General features: G+C 59.1%; 1 protein-coding gene across 2 annotated transcripts in view; it reads left to right on the top strand.

Annotated features, from left to right (window-relative positions):
* The window catches only part of REXO1 (RNA exonuclease 1 homolog), a 50,896-nt gene that overhangs the window by 2,722 nt on the left and 29,512 nt on the right, over nt 1–18,662 (top strand). Inside the window, exons 1-3 of one of the 2 annotated variants that reach the window (XM_068156303.1) lie at nt 8,356–8,426; nt 11,377–13,208; nt 16,235–16,336. In XM_068156303.1, coding sequence (XP_068012404.1) covers nt 8,384–8,426; nt 11,377–13,208; nt 16,235–16,336 — 1,977 coding nt within the window. In that variant the 5' untranslated portion in view covers nt 8,356–8,383. Of the gene's footprint in view, nt 1–8,355; nt 8,427–11,376; nt 13,209–16,234; nt 16,337–18,662 lie in introns of those variants that run through there. The other variant, XM_068156302.1, reaches the window with a different exon arrangement.

The following is an 18,662-nucleotide window of genomic DNA, read 5'->3' on the forward strand; positions in this document are numbered from 1 at the left end:
CTGTGCTGGTGGGAGGTGTCCCTGCCCATGGCAGGGGGCTGGAGCTGGATGAGCTTTAAGGTCCCCTCCAACCTGAGCCATTCTGTGAGTCTCTGATCTTCTCCTCAGGATGCCTGGAGCAGGGAAGGGGCTGCAAGAAAGGGAAGAGTGCTGCACCCCACTGCTGGCTGCTTGCACCTCCCCTCTGCCCATCTGACCCACAGCCACACACCCTGTGTGCAGGACTTCCTCCTGGTGTCCAACCAATCCAGGGGGCTGGAGTAGATGATCCCTGAGGTCCCTTCCCACCTGAGCCATTCCAGGGTTCTGTGGTGAGAGTGAAATGGCCTCAGGCTGCCCCAGGGGAGGTTTAGGTTGGACCTCAGAAGAGACTTCTTCACTGCAAGGGCTCTCCAAGCCTGGCACAGGCTCTTCAGGAAGGTGGTTGAGTCCCTGTCCCTGGAGGGGTTTCAGAGCTGCAGAGGTGTGCTGGGGCCATGGTTTAACCTCAGCCTTGGCAGAGGTAGGGAGTGGTTGGGCTGGAGGATCTTGAAGGACTTCTCCACCCCAAACCATTGCATGATTCTGATGTAGGAAGTGAGTGTGACTGCCAAGGAGGGACTGATCCCAGTGCCTCAGCAGGCCTGGCTGGGCTGGGCTGGTGTCCCAGGAGGCTTTTCCCTGGGCCTGGGGATGGAGAGCAGCTCAGCCACTGTGCTGTGGCTCTGGGAGAGGCTCTGGCTGCTGAAACCCAGAAGCTTTGCATGGAGCTGCTTTTCCTGGGCCACTTCTGAGAGGGAGAGAGAGAGAGGATGCTGAGGCTCAACTTCAGCTGCTGCCTCCCACTCCCTGCCACCAGCTCAGCCCCTGCCCTCTTGCCCAGACTCTTGCTGTGCTGCACCTGGCACAGGAGCTCTCAGTTCTCCCTCAGCTTAGCTTTGGCCTTCAGCCATGCCTGTGGGGTTTTTTTTCCCCCTTTGCAGTGTTGATTTGCATTGAGAGCTGGCCAACAAGCAGTGGAGCTGCTGCACAGCCCCTCAGGGGGAGCAGGGATGGAAGGGACTTCAGCAGGCTGGTGGCAGGTTTCTGGAGGAAGCAGAAGGCTTTTGCAGTGCTCTGTGTTTTTTTCCTCTGAGCAGTGAAGCTTTGCTTCATCCAAAGGGCTCAGCTTGCAGAGCTGCTGCTGCCTTTGCCCCCTGCCTGGCTGAAGCTGCTCTCTGCTGGGAGGTGTCTGTAAGGTTTACACTAGAGGGGGGTAGTCCTCTAGCAACCAAGCAGCCATCCTCCTGGCAGCAGCTCTCAGCCAGCAGCAGTGAAGCTGCCTCCCAGGGGTGCACTGGGGCATGTGTGGCTGCCTCCCTTCCCTCACCCCAGGAAGGAGCTTTAAAGGCAGGGAGCAGTGGAATGAAATCCAACAAGGGTGAGGGTTAGAGTCTTGCATCTGAGGAAGAGCAACCCCAGGGACCAGCATGGCTTGGGGATTGACCTGTTGGGAAAAGGACCTGGGGGGCTCCTGGTGGGCAGAGGGATGCCCAGGAGCCAGCAGTGTGCCCTTGGGGCCAAGAAGGCCAAAGGCATCCTGGGGTGCATCAGAAGGGCTGTGGGGAGTAGGGCAGAGAGGTTCTGCTGCCCCTCTGCTCTGCCCTGCTGGGGCCACCTCTGGAATGCTGTGTCCAGGTCTGGGCCCCTGGCTTTGAGAGGGGTCTCAGGGAACTGCACAGAGGCACAGAGCTGCTGCAGGCAGGGGAACATCTCCCTGGGAGGCCAGGCTGAGGCAGCTGGGGCCTGGAGCTAGGAGCAGAGGAGCCTGAGGGCTGCCCTCATGGCTGGGGATAAAGATGTGCAGGGCTGGAGCCAGGCTCTGCTCAGGTGTGCCCAAGGACAGCACAAGGGGCCCTGGGGGCAAGCTGGAGCAGGGGAGGCTCTGTGGGAACAGAAGGGAGAACTTTGTCACTGTGAGGGTGACAGGGCCTGGGGCAGGGTGCCCAGAGAGGCTGTGGAGTCTCCTGCTCTGGAGCCTTTGCAGCCCCACCTGGCTGTGTTCCTGTGGGCCCTGCCCTGGGTGTTGCTGCTGCTGCAGGGGGGTTGGACTGGATGATCTCCACAGGTCCCTTCCAACCCCTCCCATTCTGTCTGGTTTTGCTCTTCTGGCCAGAGCAGGAGGGGTCTACACCCAGAGCTCCAGCACAGAGCTGGGCTTGCTGAGGCAGTGCCTGGAGGAAAGGCTAACATCTGAAGAACCACCCTGCTAAACAGATTGATTGGAGGCTGCTGTGGACTTTGATGCTTGTGGATCACCTGAGGACTGCCAGCAAATCCAAAACTCTTAGGAGCACTTCTGGAGCCTTGAAAGTAGCTTCTGAAGGCTGAGGAGTGGTGCTGGCCCTGCCAGGGTGTGTGGCTGTGGGTCAGATGGGCAGAGGGGAGGTGCAAGCAGCCAGCAGTGGGGTGCAGCACTCTTCCCTTTCTTGTAGCCCCTTCCCTGCTCCAGGCATCCTGAGGAGAAGATCAGAGACTCACAGAATGGCTCAGGTTGGAGGGGACCTGAAAGCTCATCCAGCTCCAACCCCCTGCCATGGGCAGGGACACCTCCCACCAGCCCAGGCTGCTCAGGGCCTCATCCAGCCTGGCCTGGAACACCTCCAGGCAGGGGACAGCCACAGCCTCCCTGGGCAGCCTGTGCCAGGCTCTCCCCACCCTCACTCTCAACAATTTCTTCCTCATCTCCACTCTCACTCTCCCCTCTCCCAGCTCAAAGCCATTGTTCCTCATCCTGGCACTCCCAGCCCTTGTCCAAAGTCCCTCCCCAGCTCTCCTGGAGCCCCTTCAGGTCCTGGCAGGCTGCTCTGAGGTCTCCCTGGAGCCTTCTCTTCTCCAGCTATTTGTAACAGATGATCTTTGTTTTTCATGCAGTGCCCTCATGGGCCCAGCCTCGGGGGGACAGTGGTGGAGAGGCCTCTGTGCCTGTCGGGGGCTCTGCAGCAGGGCTGAGTTTCCCCCTGGCTGCTGCTGTTTGCTTATGGCAGCTGTTCCTTTCTCTTCCCCTCTGAAAGCAGCTCAGTACATGCAGACTGATTGTGTGGGGAGAGAATGGAGTCCTGCAACAAACTCATGGAGTGGTTGGGGTTGAAGAGGCCTTCAAAGCTCACCCAGTCCAACCCCCTGCAGCCAGCAGGGACATCCCCAACCACAGCAGGTGGCTCAGAGCCCCAGCCAACCTGACCTGCACTGGTGCCAGGCAGGGGGCAGCTCCAACCCCTCTGGGCAGCCTGGGACAGGCTCTCAGGACCTTCACTCTAAAGAATTTCTTCCTGATCTCCAGTCTCGAGCTTTCCTCTTCCAGCTCAAATTCTCCCTCTTGCACTTTGAAGCCCTCTCCCTGCGGGCTGCCCCAGCCTTCCCTCTGCCCCTGCGGGCTGCCCCAGCCTTCCCTCTGCCCCTGCAGGCTGCCCCAGCCTTCCCTCTCCCCCTTGGGGCTGCCCCAGCCTTCCCTCTGCCCCTGCAGGCTGCCCCAGCCTTCCCTCTCCCCCTGCGGGCTGCCCCAGCCTTCCCTCTGCCCCTGCGGGCTGCCCCAGCCTTCCCTCTGCCCCTGCGGGCTGCCCCAGCCTTCCCTCTCCCCCTCTGGGCTGCCCCAGCCTTCCCTCTCCCCCTTGGGGCTGCCCCAGCCTTCCCTCTCCCCCTGCAGGCTGCCACAGCCCTCCCCCTGCGGGCCACAGCCCTCTCCCTCTCCCCCTGCGGGCCACAGCCTTCACTCTCCCCCTGCGGGCTGCATCCCTCTCCACCCTATCTCTGCACTGCCTGTCAGAGGGACTCTCCAGCCTGGAGAAGAGAAGGCTCCAGGGAGATCTTAGAGCTTCCTCCCAGTACCTGAGGAGGCTGCTGGAGAGCAGGGCAGGGTTAGGTTGGACATCAGGGGAAGTTCTGCACAGTGAGGGTTGGGAGAGCCTGGCACAGGCTGCCCAGGGAGGTGGTGGAGGCTCCATCCCTGGAGCCATTCAGGCCCAGCCTGGCTGTGTCCCTGTGCAGCCTGCTCTGGCTGGAGCTGTCCCTGCTGCCTGCAGGGGGGTTGGCCAAGCTGCCCTTGGAGGCTCCCTGCCAGCCTGATGCAATCTGTGGAGGTGCTGGGTGCTAGCAGGCACCCAGGTGGTATTTGCAGAGCAGCCTTGGTGGGCTGAAGGATGGACCTGAGCCTGTGCAGGGCTGGCAACCTGGGGATTGCAGATTCTCCTCCTGCCTTGGCTGAAGTGCTCTTTCCATCTGCAAAATGACTAAAGCCCAACCTGCTTCAGAGCAGGATGAAAAGATTATTGAATGTGTGTGAAGTGCTTTGAAAGCCTTCTCTGTGAGAAGGGGGAGGGGGGGGCAGAGCTGCCTGCAGTCCTAAAAGCAGCTCTTCAAGAGCTGCAGAGGAGAAAAATAGGTCTGGCTTTAAAGTCTGGGCCCTGAGTATGCTAAAAGACATAAAAGAAGAGTAATCCATCTCTTTCTTCATAAATATCTTAAGGAAAGCAGCTCTTTGGGGCTGATAGGAGCTGTCAGGAGCTGCTTGAGAGCTGGATGTGGTTTGAACTCAGAGCAGAAAGCTGCATCCAGGTCTGGAGGTCTGAGTCCCTCTTTGTCTGCTCTGAGCCTGGGGTTAGAGTGAGATGGGAAGAGCCAGGCTGTGGAATGCTTTAGCTTAGAATGGGCTGGGTGGGAAGGGACCTCCAAAGCTCAGCCAGTCCAAGCCCCTGCACTCAGCAGGGACATCCCCAGCTAGATCAGCTTGCCCAGAGCCCTGTCCAGCCTCACCTTGAGCATCTCCAGGGCTGGGGCCTCGGTTAACCACCTCCCTGGGCAACCTGTTGCAGTGTTCCAGCAGCCTCCTGGTGCAGAACTTGTTCCTCATATCCAATCTCAATCTGCTCTGCTGTGGTTTGAAGCCATTGTCCCTGGTGCTGTCCCTGCAGGCCTTTGCAAGCAGTCTCTCTCCATCCTTCCTGTATCTCCTTCAGGTACTGGCAGGCTGCTGTTAGCTCTCCCTGGAGCCTTCTCCTTTCCAGGCTGAGCACCCCCAGCTCCCTCAGCCTGTCCTCATAGCAGAGCTGCTCCAACCCCCTGATCATTCTTGTGTCCCTCCTCTTGACCCTCTCTATCAGCTCCAGGTCCTTCCTACACTGAGGGCTCCAGCCTTGCACACAGCCCTGCAGGTGAGGTCTCAGCAGATCCAAGTGACAGAATCCCCTCTGGCTCTGCTGGCAGTGCTGCTTTGGATGCAGCCCAGGCTGTGATTTGCCTTCAGTGCTGCAGTCTCACCCTGCCTGCTCCTGGCCAGCTTCTTGTCCATCTTCACCCCCAAATCCTTTTCCCCAGGGCTGTGTTGCTAGTCAGGATTGTTTGGGTCCAGGTGCAGAACCACTGATGCTTTTGTCCTCCCCCTCTCCACCCCTCACATTTGTGTCTAGGACAGTAAATACCAAACTGCCTGAGGTCTGAAGTGAGTTTTGAAATGAGGAGGAGCAAAGCCAGCTGAGGGTGAGATCAGGACAGGTCTGGTCCTGTCCCTTCCCAGCAGGGAGGGATCTCTTCTCGTGTGCCTGAGCTGTGGGCTGGGGCAGGCTTCCTGTGTGGGGGCAGCTGCAGCTGCAGGGATTGCACTGGGGGCTGGCAGGGACCTTCCCAGCTTTGGGCTTTCTGCAGGTGGCAGAGGGGCTGTGAGGAGCCTGGGCCTGGAGCCTGCAGCTCCTCCTTGCTCCAGTTGCAGGCTGTGGAGAGCAGGAGCAGGGAGGAGCTGGGAGGATGGGGAGGGATGAAGGGGCAGCGACCTGCCTGGCTGGGGAAGGCACTGGAGTTGTGCCAGGCTGTGCCAGCTCCCTGGGCTCCCCTCTGCCTGCCACAGGAGCCCTTTGTCTGCTGCTGCAGGATTTATCCCAGTGTGGCCTGGGCTGATCCCCAGCAGCAGGGGCAGGGAGGGGATTCTGCCCTTCTGCTGTGCTGGGGCAGCTCTGGAGCCCTCACACAAGAAGGATAAGGACCTGTTAGAAGTGGGCCAGAGGAGGCCCCAGCAGTGCTGGCAGGGTGGAAGCCCTCTGCTGGGAGAGTTGGGCTGTTCAGCCTAGAGAAGAGGAGGCTCCAGGGAGACCTCCTGGTGGCCTTGCAGTGCTCCGAGGGCTGAGCACAAAGCTGGGGACAGACTTTGGAGCAGGGCCTGTTGGGACAGGACAAGGGGAGATGGTTTGGAACTGCAAGAGGGAGTTTGAGAGTGGAGAGAAGGGAGAAATGTTTGACCCTGAGGGTGGGGAGAGCCTGTCCCAGGCTGCCAGAGAGGTTGGAGCTGCCCCATGCCTGGCACCAGTGCAGGTCAGGTTGTTTGGGGCTGTGAGCAACCTGCTCTGGTTGGGGATGTCCCTGGGGGCTACAGAGGACTGGATGATCTCTAAAGGTCCCTCCCCACCCTAAGCAGTCTGTGCCTCTAATCTGGGGATCCCTCTTCTCAGGGGAGCTGCCCTGGAGTGTGCAAGAACCTTCAGGACCTTTCCCAGTGCTGCTAACTGGGAGCTGGGTGTGCATCCCAGCCCCCAGGCTGCTGTTTGCTGTGGGGGGGAAGCAAAAGCACAGCCAGGATCAGGCTGAAGGGGCAGTCTGGGGGCAGTTTATCTCTGTGGGGTCCTCCCAGGTTGGGCTGGGTGAGTTTTGAAGGTCCCTTCCTACCCAAAGCAGGCTGTGGCTGAGGCTGTGATGTTTCTCTCCTGTAGAGGATCTGACCTGAAGTTTAAGCACTCCCTGGGGTATTTTTCCCCTCTGTTCAAAGCCTGCAGCTCTCTCTCAGTGCTGGGGCAGGCAGAGGCACAGTTCCCTGGCCCAGAGTTTCCCAAACCAGTCTCCCCAGTGCCCTGTGCTGGGTGAGGCCTGGCAGTGATGCCAGCATCAGCTCACACAGCAGTGCTGAGGCCATGGGCACTGCTGGCACTGCCAGGCACTGCCAGCTTCTCCCTCTCCCTGCTGTGGGGCTTGAGAAGCAGGGAGGCACTGGGCTCTGAATAGGGAATGAGTTGCTGGGAGGGGGGCAAAGGGATCAGCCTTTGATGATCTGTTACAAATATCTGGAGAGGAGAAGGCTCCAGGGAGACCTCAGAGCAGCCTGCCGGGACCTGAAGGGGCTCCAGGAGAGCTGGGGAGGGACTTTGGGCAAGGGCTGGGAGTGCCAGGATGAGGAACAATGGCTTTGAGCTGGGAGAGGGGAGACTGAGAGTGGAGATGAGGAAGAGATTGTTGAGAGTGAGGGTGGGGAGAGCCTGGCACAGGCTGCTCAGGGAGGTTTGTGGCTGCCTCCTGCCTGGAGGTGTTCAAGGCCCTCAGCAAGCTGTGCTGGTGGGAGGTGTCCCTGCCCCTGGCAGGATGGAACTGGATGGTCTTGAAGGTCCCTTCCAGCCCAACCCCTTCTGTGGTTCTGAGTCCTTGGCAGCTTGTGTGGCTCAAATGGAGTAGAAAGTGACCTCTGTGGTTGGGCAGCAGGCAAGGTAAGCTGGCAAAAAATCCCCCAAGGTGATGTCAGGAGCTGTGGGGAAGAAAAGAAGAGTCCAACCCCCCCTGAGACAGGTGGAGAGCGAGGTGGAGTCTCTATCCCTGGAGACTTTCATCTCTGGAGACGTTGGGAGCTCCCCTGGCCACCTTCCTGGGTGCCCTGCCCTGGCCGCCCCTGCCCTGGCTGCCCCAGCCCTGGGGCTGGGCTGGATGAGCTGCAGAGGTCCCCTGGCCACCTTCCTGGCTGCCCCTGCCCTGGCTGCCCCTGCCCTGGCTGCCCCTGCCCTGGCTGCCCCTGCCCTGGCTGCCCCTGCCCTGGCTGCCCCTGCCCTGGCTGCCCCTGCCCTGGCTGCCCCTGCCCTGGCTGCCCCTGCCCTGGCTGCCCCTGCCCTGGCTGCCCCTGCCCTGGCCCTGGGGCTGGGCTGGATGAGCTGCAGAGGTCCCCTGGCCACCTTCCTGGCTGCCCTGCCCTGGCTGCCCCTGCTCTGGCTCCTCCTGCCCTGGCTGCCCCGGCCCTGAGGCTGGGCTGGATGAGCTGCAGAGGTCCCCTGGCCACCTTCCTGGCTGCCCCTGCCCTGGCTGCCCCTGCCCTGGCTGCCCCTGCCCTGGCTGCCCCTGCCCTGGCTGCCCCTGCCCTGGCAGGGGGGCTGGGCTGGATGAGCTGCAGAGCTCCCTCCCGAGCCCTGCCTCCCGAGCCGGGGCTGTGAGGCACTGGGGCCCAGCTGGGTCCAGGCTGGGAGTGAAGGAGGCTGAAGGCGGGCCCCGGGGTGGCTGAGTCCTGCCCTAATTATCTCTGCAGCCCAGAAAGTGCCGAGTCAGCAGCTGGTCAGCCCTGCTGTGCCACCAGCCTCTGCCGGAGCTGCCTTAGAAGGCAGCAGCCATTCAGAGCCTGGAGTGCAGCATGAACAAATACCTGCAACATTTGTTAACCCCGGGGAGCTCAGGTAAATCTGGGAAGCGTTTGGAGCTGCTGAGGAGCAAGCTGCTGTCTCTGGGCTCTCTGTGTGGGGGGGTGGGGGTGGAGGGAGGCATGGGGAGCAGCGTGGAGGAGCAGCCAGCAGAGAAGTTCCTTCTCCAGGAGGCTCCCACGTGTCAGCTCTTCACTTACCAGCGGGCTGAGCTCCTCGGGGTTGCCTCTGAAGCAGGCAGCCATCAGCCTCTGCTTTGGAGGCTTTAGGTCCACAAGGAGTTGAATTTGCCTTTGCAGTGAGGAGGAAGAGGAGGAGGAGGAAAAGGAGGCTCCATGCTGAGAGGCAGGAGCGTGCTGGGTTGGGTTGGCTGCTGAGAAGGGCCTGAGGAGCTGCTGCAGGGCTGTGAGGCAGCTGCAAAGCACTCATCCCAGCCTTGCACTCACCTAAAGCCCAGACAGGTTTTGAAACCAGTTTTGAGGTGGTTTTAGGTTGGTTCCTTCTCTTTCACCCTTTCAGGAGCCACAGCTGGAGTGGGTTTTAGATGCTGTAGAGCTTGAGAGGTGCTTTGCTTCTGGCTTGCACTGCTGCTTAGCAGTGGACACTCGTGGCAGTGCTGAAATGCTTGTGGGGGGTGTGTGGGGGTGGGTGTTCTGTTGGGCTCTTTCTTCCTTCCACGTGGGAATTCTTCACCCCCAAATGGTGAAAGGAGTGAGGCAGGTGTTGAGAAGATAACTTATCTGGAGTGAAGCAGGGGAGGGCTGGGAAACCAGGGTGGGTGAGGAGTGGAGTTGCTGCTTTTCAAGGCAGAGTTGAGCAGAGAGAAGAGAAGGCACCAGAAGGCTTCAAGTGTTGGGTTTTTTTTTTTGCCTTCTGCCTTGCTCTGCTCATTTAAGTGTGGGAGTAGCTCCTGACCTTCACCTAGCACTCAGACAGGAGATGTGGAAGTGTTTGCTGCTCTGGCTCAGAAGCAGGGGGGGGATGATGTCCTTCATCAGCTCAGGAGTGTTGTTTCTCCAAACAGAAGGTCGACTTTTCTTCTGTAGTCAGATCACAGACTGGGCTGGGTTGGAAGGGACCTTAAACATCATCCAGCTCCAGCCCCCTGCCAAGGGCAGGGACACCTCCCACCTGCTCAAGGCCTCTTCCAGCCTGGCTTTGGACACCTCCAGGCAGGGGGCAGCCACAGCCTCCCTGGGCAGCCTGTGCCAGGCTCTCCCCACTCTCACTCTTAATTTCTTCCTCATCTCCAGTCTCTCTCTCCCCTCTCCCAGCTCAAAGCCATTGTTCCTCATCCTGGCACTCCCAGCCCTTGTCACAAGTCCCTCCCCAGCTCTCCTGGAGCCTCCTAAGGTCCTGGGAGGCTGCTCTGCTCAGAGCTGGCTGCCTGCCTGCCAGGACCTGAAGGGATCCTGCAGGAAGGCTGCAGAGGGACTTCACATGAGGGTGTCTGAGCCAGGCCAAGGGGGAATGGTTTGAAGCTGAGGCAGAGCAGGGTTAGAGTGGAGCTGAGGAAGAAGTTCTTCAGTGTGAGGGAGGTGAGACTGGCACAGACTGCCCAGGGAGGCTGTGGCTGCCTCCTGCCTGGGGGTGTTCAAGGCCAGGCTGGATGAGGCCTTGAGCAAGCTGTGCTGCTGGGAGGTGTCCCTGCCCATGGCAGGGGGGTTGGAAGAGATGATCCCTGAGGTGCCTCCCAGCCTCAGCCATTCTCTGCAACCACTTTCTTTTTAGTCAAGCATTAAATGAGAAGCTTCAAATAATTTTCCAGTGGTGAGAGTCTTTCTGCAATCACCACAGGCTGGGGGTTTGCTGAGTACAGGCACAGTAAACACAGCCAAGCTGTTCAGCTGTCAAAGCTCTCCTCCTGATGATGTTAACATAAAAATGCCTTCAATTTTGTGGTCCACTCCAAAGAGGTCTCTCCCAGCAGCCTTCACCATCCCTGCCCCCTGCTGAATGCAACTTCCCTTACCTGACCAAGGGGAAAAGGTGGCACCAGTTGGCCTTGAAAACATCCATTGCCATAGATCCACAGAAGGGTTTAGGCTGGAAGGGACCTTCAAGATCATTCAGCTCCAATCCCCTGCCATGGGCAGGGACACCTCCCACCAGCCCAGGCTGCTCAAGGCCTCATCCAGCCTGGCCTTCAACACCTCCAGGCAGGAGGCAGCCACAGCCTCCCTGGGCAACCTGTGCCAGGCTCTCCCCACCCTCACTCTCAACAATTTCTTCCACATCTCCACTGTCACTCTCCCCTCTCCCAGCTCAAAGCCATTGTTCCTCATCCTGGCACTCCCAGCCCTTGTCACAAGTCCGTCCCCAGCTCTCCTGGAGCCCTTCAGGTCCTGGCAGGCTGCTCTGAGGTCTCCCTGGAGCCTTCTCTAGGCTGAACAGCCCCAACTCTCCCAGCCTGTCCCCACAGCACAGCTTCTGCAGCCCTCTCATAATTTCTATGGTCTCCTCTGGACCCTCTCCAGCAGCTCCAGGTCCTTCTTGTGCTGGGGGCCCCAGAGCTGGAGGCAGTGCTGCAGGTGGGGGCTGAGCAGAGCAGAGCAGAGGGGCAGAATCCCCTTCCTGTGCTGCTGCTCTCCCTGCTCTGGCTGCAGCTCAGCACTCAGCTGCCTGCTGGGCTGCCAGGGACCACTGCTGGCTCCTGGGGAGTTTGTCACCACCTGACACCCCCAAGGCCTGCTCCTCAGGGCTGCTCTTAACCACACCTCACCTAGCCTGGTTCTTCCATTCCTAGTTGAGTTATCCCTTGAGACTCTGAAGTTGGTCAGGGCTAACCTAGCTGCAGGGCAGAGATCATCGCTGGGGGCTTTTGGTACCAACCCTTTGTTCTGTGGTGCCAAGAGCCTGGCTTTGGTAGCATCTTTAGTGTTGGGTCTGGCTGAGAGCAGACCTTAAGAAGCCCTTTTCTGTCAAGCTCTTAGGACACTCTGAGCTGAGGTGCTGGCAGTCAGTGACTCTCTGTGTCCCTTTACAGAGCGAGGCTACGACCCCTACAACCCTGAGCTCCCGAGGCCCTCGCTGGAGGAGGAGGAGGAGGATGAGGATGGTGCCCTGCCTGCCATCCCTGATGTGACCCCTGGCATCCTGGAGCTGGAGCTGGTCAACAAAGCCATCGAGGCTGTCAAAAACGAAGTGGAGAGAGAGCAGAAGAAGTATGAGGAGCTGCTGGAAACCACCAAGGAGCTGAGCGCTTCGGAGGCCTCCGCGCTGCTCTCCGGCGCGGCCGTGGCAGCGGCCGGCTCGCAGGGCGATGCCTTCAGCTCCCTGGAGTACAACCCAGGCAGCTACAGCTTCATCAACAGCTCAGACTACAACCCCACTCCTCTTGCTGCTGCTGCTGGCCGCTCCAGCAAGTACACCCTGGAGACCTCCCGCCCCAAAGGCAGCGCCCTGGAGTACGTCCCCAAGGCCGTGGCGCAGAGTAGGAAGTACAGCAGCACCGTCACCAACACCAAGTATGTGATTGACGACTCCAAGCCTTCCACAGACCTGGAGTACGACCCACTCTCAAACTACTCAGCCAGGCTCCTGAGCAAGGCCACAGTGAAGGAGGCCAAGGGCTCCAAGAGGGGCAGGCCGGCGAGTTACGAGGAGTCCTACTCGCCCTCGCGGAAGAAGCTCTGCGAAGCGCTCGATGACGACGATGAGGTCTGTGCCAGGTTCTCCTCCTCTGAAGATGAAGCTGATGTGGACTACAAGTCAGCTTCTGTTAGCTCCCAGTCCAAAGGGGATTCTGAAAGCGAGTCCAACGATGGCCTAACCCCCCAGGAGCAGAGCTCCAGACGGGAAGGCTTCGCTCCCCTGGATGGCAAAGAAGCGGCGGCGCAGGGCACGGCGGCAGGGCAGGGCGCCGGGGACCTCCCAGGGGCACAGAAGAGCCTGGGCAAAACTGTGGCAGACAAGAATGCCAAAGCAGTGAAGTTATCCTCTGGTAAGAAGGAGCAGGAAAGTGAAAACAAAAGCAGAGAGTCGAAGGACAAGACGAAGAAGAAGAAGTGGGACGGTGGTAAAGCGCCTGGCCCGGGAGAGGCTGGGAAGAAGGAGAGAAGCAAAACTGCAGAGAGGGAGAAAGGGCTGAGGAAGGAAGAGAAGGCAAAGGGTAAGAATGAGGAGAAGAGCTGCAAAGACAAAAGTGTCAAAGTGAAGGCTGAAGGGAGCAGCAAGAAACCTGACAAACACAAGGCAGAAAAGGGGGAAGGCCTCAAGAAAGACAAAGCCAAGGCCTCCAGCAGCGGCTCGGGGAAGGGCAAGGGCGAGAGCGGCAGCAAAGGCTCCGGCACAGAGAAGCTGGGGAGCAGCAAGAAGGACTCCAAGCTGAAAACAGCTGAGGTGAAAAATGGGAAGGAAAGCTCTGGGCCTAAGAACAAAGAGAAAGAGACCAAAGCTCCAGCAGGGGAGCAGAAGAAGGGGAAGGGCAGGGCTGCGGACAAGGGAGACCCCAAGAAGGGGCGGAAGCAGAGGAGCCTGAGCCACGTCGACCTGTTTGGAGATGAGAGTGGAGATGATGATGACAGAGGAAGGCCTCTGCCAGCCACCTTGCTTGAGGTCAGCTCAGACTCAGATGGGGATGACTCTGGGTCAGACTCGGAGAGTGACAGTGGAGGGGCAAAGAAAGCGAAGCGCTCCAAGCTGGCCGAGTCCTCCTCCTCCTCTTCCTCCTCCTCCTCCTCCACGTCCGATGACATCGATTATTCCATCCTGGAGAAGGACCTGGACTTCGAGTCAGACCCCATGGAGGAGTGCCTCAGGATTTTCAATGAGTCTACAGATGTGAAAACTGAGGACAAGGGCAGGCTGGGCAAACAGGTAATGCTGCCCCGGGGGCTGCTGCTCTCGCCTCTTCCTGGGCAGGGCTTTGGGCTTAGCTCAGCGCGGATGCTGAAGGGGGAGGCTGCTGAGGGTGGAAGAATCTCATCCTTGGTGTGGCTGAAGAGCTTGCACCTGAGCTTACCTGCTGGATGGAAAGGTGCTGGGGAATGGAAGGATTTCATAGAGTCAGGGAATTGTTTGGGTGGCAAAAGCCCTCCAGGACCAGGCAGTCCAACACCAACCCATAGCCCCCAACCCATGGCCCCAGGTGCCATGGCCACACATTTCTTGAGCGCATCCAGGGATGGGGACTCCACCACCTCTCTGGGCAGCCTGTTCCCAGCCCTGACCACTCCTCCAGCAAAGAAATTTGTCCTCATCTCCAACCTAACCTTCTCCTGGCACAACTGCAGCCCATTTCCTCTCCTGTCACCTGATCCCAGGGAGAAGAGCCCAACCTCTACCTCACTGCAACTTCCTCTCAGGGCAATGAGGTCTCCCCTCAGCCTCCTCATCTCCAGGCTGAACACCCCCAGCTCCCTCAGCTGCTCCTCCCCAGCCCTGCTCTCCAGACCCTTCCCCAGCTTTGTTGTCCTCCTCTGGACCTGCTCCAGCTTCTCCTGCACTCCTAAACATGACTTGGATGTTCCCTCTGTAAAATTCAGCTGCTCTTTCCTCACTCTTCAGCACAATTCCCAGTTTAGTTCCCACTTTAATTCCCACTTGCCCAGCTCAAGCAAAATAGTTGCAGCCCCCCTCAGTCTGTGGTGGGAAGCACTAATCCATGGAGAGCTTTCCCAGTAGGGACTGATTGAAACTGGGCTGGATTCAGAAAGTGCTGAACCAGGGGCTGCCACCCACCCACTGCAGACAGTTAGAGAGGCAATGTTGAGCTGTCAGCAGCCAGCTGGGCCTCCTCTGCACTGCTTCACCTTCTGCCCCTCTGCTGCAGTGGAGTTTGGAATGGGAGGAGCAAGCCTTGGGGTCCTTCCTTGAGGGGTGAGGCTTTGCAGGTAGGTTCCTGCTCCCCCAGTGTGCTTCTGCTGGGTGGGGTTAGCCACAGGGAGTTTTGTGTTGGTGGAATTCATAGATTCACAGAATGGGTTGGGTTGGAAGGCACCTTAAAGATCATCCAGTTCAGGGCCTCATCCAGCCTGGCCTCAAACACCTCCAGGCAGGAGGCAGCCACAGCCTCCCTGGGCAACCTGTGCCAGGCTCTCCCCACCCTCACTCTCAGGAGTTTCTTCTTCCTCTCCACTCTCACTCTCCCCTCTCCCAGCTCAAAGCCATTGTTCCTCATCCTGGCACTCCCAGCCCTTGTCACAAGTCCCTCCCCAGCTCTCCTGGAGCCCTTCAGGTACTGGGAGGCTGCTCTGAGTTCTCCCTGGAGCCTTCTCTTCTCCAGGCTGAACAGGCCCAACTCTCCCAGCCTGTGCCCACAGGGAAGGTTCTCCAGGTTATCTTCATAACCCTCTCCAGCAGCTCCAGGTCCTTCCTGTGCTGGGGGTCCCAGAGCTGGAGGCAGTGCTGCAGGTGGGGGCTGAGCAGAGCAGAGGGGCAGAATCCCCTCCCTGTGCTGCTGCTCACAGAACTGTGGAGCTGGAGGTGGTCTGGAGGGAAGGCTCCTGGGGGCTGAGCAGTTTTGCCCACCAGGAAGGATCATTGTGTGAGGGGTTCAGTAGGGATGTGAGTGAAGGAGAACAGAATTCCAGGGTTCTTGGAATCATTGCACAATGTTCCTGCAGGACATCCCTGTGGTGATGGATCTGAGGCCTGAGCCCTTCCCCACATCCAGCCTGCAGCCCCCTTGCTGGATCTCTGAGGCATTGTCAGGCTGGGCCCTGCCCAGAGCTGTGCTGGAGGTGGTGTTGGGAAGCTGGAAGCAGGAGAGGCTGGAGAGCAGCTGGGTGAGAAATGAAATGGAAATGAAAGGAAAAACAAACTGCTGGAGTGTGCTGGCTACAGAGGAGCAGCTGAGCTCACTCCAAGGAAGTTTTTAACCTGGTTTGCCCCTGGGAGCCAGTTGGAGGTGTTGGCTCAGCAGGAGCTGTAGCTGTGGAGAGGAGCAGGTTTGTTCCTCTGGGCTGCTCTCTACAGCTCCCTGAGAGGAAGCTGCAGGGAGGTGAGGGTTGGGCTCTGCTCCCTAGGATCAGGTGCTAGAAGGAGAGGAAATGGCCTCAAATTGTGCCAGGGCTGGAGGAATGGTCAGGGCTTGGCACAGGCTGCCCAGGGAGGTGGTGGAGTCCCCATGCCTGGAGGTGTTCCAGAGCCCTGTGGCCATGGCACTTGGGGCCATGGTTTGGTGCCCATGGTGGGGGTGGGTTGGTGTTGGACTGGATGATCCTGGAGGCCTTTTCCAACCTGAACCATTCTCTGGTTCTGCCCCTAGCAGTGTGTGACCCAAGGCTCTGCCCCTTTGCTCTTCCTGCAGGTGTGGCTGTGGCTAAAACTGCAGAGAAACCTGGCCCCAGAGGTGCTGAGCAGGGTGGGCACCCTGCTGTGGGTGCTGAGCAGGGTGAGCACCCTGCTGTGGGTGCTGAGCAGCCTGGGCACCCTGCTGTGGGTGCTGGGCACCCTGCTGTGGGTGCTGAGCAGCCTGGGCACCCTGCTGTGGGTGCTGAGCAGGGTGGGCACCCTGCTGTGGGTGCTGAGCAGGGTGGGCACCCTGCTGTGGGTGCTGAGCAGCCTGGGCACCCTGCTTTGATGGTGAGCAGCCTGGGCACACTGCTGTGGTGCTGAGCAGCCTGGGCACCCTGCTGTGGTGCTGAGCAGCCTGGGCACCCTGCTGTGGTGCTGAGCAGCCTGGGCACCCTGCTGTGGGTGCTGAGCAGCCTGGGCACCCTGCTGTGGAAGTGGCTGAGCCTTGAGCTCCCTTCCAACCCTGACAGTTCTCTGTCTCTCTCTTTCTCAGCTGCCACCAGCAAGGGCTTTGTGCTGACCCAAAAGGAGACCTTCCCAGGCTGCTCCTTGGGAGGGAGCCTCAATTCTGCTCAACTTGGAATCCTTTGTCCTTTCCTTTCCAGCTGTCCAAAGAGGAGGGCACTGAAGAAAAGCCAGAAGATAACTTGACCACCTTGTTCCCTGGCCAGAAGAGGAGGATCTCCCATCTTGTCAAACAAGGCAATGTGAGTGCAGCTCTGAGGAGCAGAGGGGAAGCCTCCTTTGAGTGAGGATTTGCTGTCCTGGGCACTCTGAGGGGACCACACCTGCAGTGCTGTGTCCAGCTGTGGTGCCCCCAGCACAGGAAGGACACAGAGCTGCTGGAGTGGCTCCACAAAGATGATCCCAGGGCTGGAGCAGCTCTGCTGGGAGCACAGGCTGAGGGAGCTGGGGCTGGGCAGCCTGGAGAGGAGAAGACTCCAGGGACACCTCAGAGCTGCCTGCCTGGACCTGAAGGGATCCTGCAGGAAGGCTGCAGAGAGACTTCTCCTGAGGGTCTGAGCCAGGCCAAGGGGCAATGGTTTGGAGCTGAGGCAGAGCAGGGTTAGAGTGGAGCTGGGGAAGAAGTTCTTCAGCATGAGGGTGGTGAGACTCTGGCACAGGCTGCCCAGGGAGGCTGTGGATCCTCTCTCTGGAGGTGTTCTGGGCCAGGTTGGGTGAGGCCTTGAGCAGCTGAGTCCAGTTGAGAGGTGTCCCTGCCTGTGGCAGGGGGGTTGCAGGAGATGATCTTCTCCCTTGCACCCTGTGACAGGACAAGGGGCAGTGGATATAAACTCCAGCACAGGAGGTTCCACCTCGACCTGTGAGGGTCACAGGGCCCTGGAGCAGGCTGCCCAGAGAGGTTGTGGAGTCTCCTTGTGTGGAGCCATCTGGATGTGTTCCTGTGTGACCTGTGCTGGGTTCTGTGGTCCTGCTCTGGCAGGGGTTGGACTGGATGATCTTTGGAGGTCCCTTCCAACCCCTCCCATCCTGTGATCCTCTGATCTCTGAGGTCCTTTCCAACCTGAGCCATTCTGGGATGATTTTTCCTTCTCCCTGGGTTTCAGTTCCTGTTTCCTCTGGGGCTCCAGGTGCAGAGCACAGAGCAGTCAGGTTTCTGTTCCTGCAGGGGGAGGCTCAGGCAAGCTGGTTCAAGCTGGCCAGTCCAAATGAATTAATTGCTCTTCCTCTCCTCTCTTGCCTAGGAAAGGTTTCTTTGCATTTAATAATTGGAAGGCCTGAGGTCAGTGCAATGTGTTTTCTTTAACTGCCTCCCTGCAGCCAGCCCCTGTGCTTTGATAAGAGCCCTTCCTGCCCCAGCCAGGAGATAAGAGACTGGAAGCAAATGGCCTGGAAATTCATTAACTCAAATATTTATCCTCAGGAGGTGCCTTTTAGACAGGGACACATCTTTCAGGGCACTTCCTTAGTGTGACAGCTGCTGCCCAAAGTGCTGTGCAGAGCTGGAGCCCCAGCAGAGCCCTGGGGTGGGCAAACAGAGCTGAGCTGCCCCCAGCCTGTGCTGGGATGTGGTGATCCCTGCAGCATCTCAGCTCAGTGCTGCTCCAGGCCTGCTCAGGAGCTGCTGGAAGACCTCAACTGCTGCTTTTGCATGCAGAGTGGAGCCTCCTGCTTTGCTCCTGGGGCTCTCCAAGTCCACTGGTTTCTCAGCCTGGTGATGGATAACTCAAGGACTGATTCTGCTCTGCTCTGGAGAGACCTCACCTGCAGCACTGCCCCCTGCACAAGAAGGGCATGGAGCTGTTGGAGAGGCTCAGGAGAAGACCACAAAGATGATCAGAGACAGGCTGGGAGAGCTGGGGCTGTTGAGCCTGGAGAAGAGAAGGCTCCAGGGAGACCTCAGAGCAGCCTTCCAGTACCTGAAGGGCTCCAGGAGAGCTGGGGAGGGACTTGTGACAAGGGCTGGGAGTGCCAGGATGAGGGCATCCAGAGAGGCCACAGCAGTGCTGGCAGGGCTGGAAGCCCTCTGCTGGGAGGCCAGGCTGAGAGAGTTGGGCTTGGGCAGCCTGGAGAGGAGAAGGCTCCAGGGAGACCTTCTGGTGGCCTTGCAGTGCTTGAAGGGCTGAGCAGAAAGCTGGGGACAGACTTTGGAGCAGGGCCTGTTGGGACAGGCCAAGGGGGGATGGTTTGGGACTGCAAGAGGGAGCTTGAGAGTGGAGAGAAGGAGAAATGTTTGACCCTGAGGGTGGGGAGAGCCTGTCCCACTGAGTGCCAGGATGAGGGACAATGGCTTTGAGCTGGGAGAGGAGAGATTGAGAGTAGAGATGAGGAAGAAATTCTTGAGCATGAGGGTTAGGAGAGCCTGGCACAGGCTGCCCAGGGAAGCTGTGGCTGCCTCCTGCCTGGAGGTGTTCAAGGCCAGGCTGGATGAGGCCCTGAACAAGCTGTGCTGGTGGGAGGTGTCCCTGCCCATGGCAGGGGGCTGGGACTGGATGATGTTTAAGGTCCCTTCCAATCCAAACCCATTCTGTGAATCTATGACTGACTGAGCAGGAGGGGAGGGAGCTGAGG

The sequence above is a fragment of the Melanerpes formicivorus genome, unplaced genomic scaffold (genome assembly GCF_026170545.1).
Source record: "Melanerpes formicivorus ecotype bairdi unplaced genomic scaffold, bMelFor1.0.p_v2 SCAF_34, whole genome shotgun sequence".
Classification (NCBI taxonomy): domain Eukaryota; kingdom Metazoa; phylum Chordata; class Aves; order Piciformes; family Picidae; genus Melanerpes; species Melanerpes formicivorus.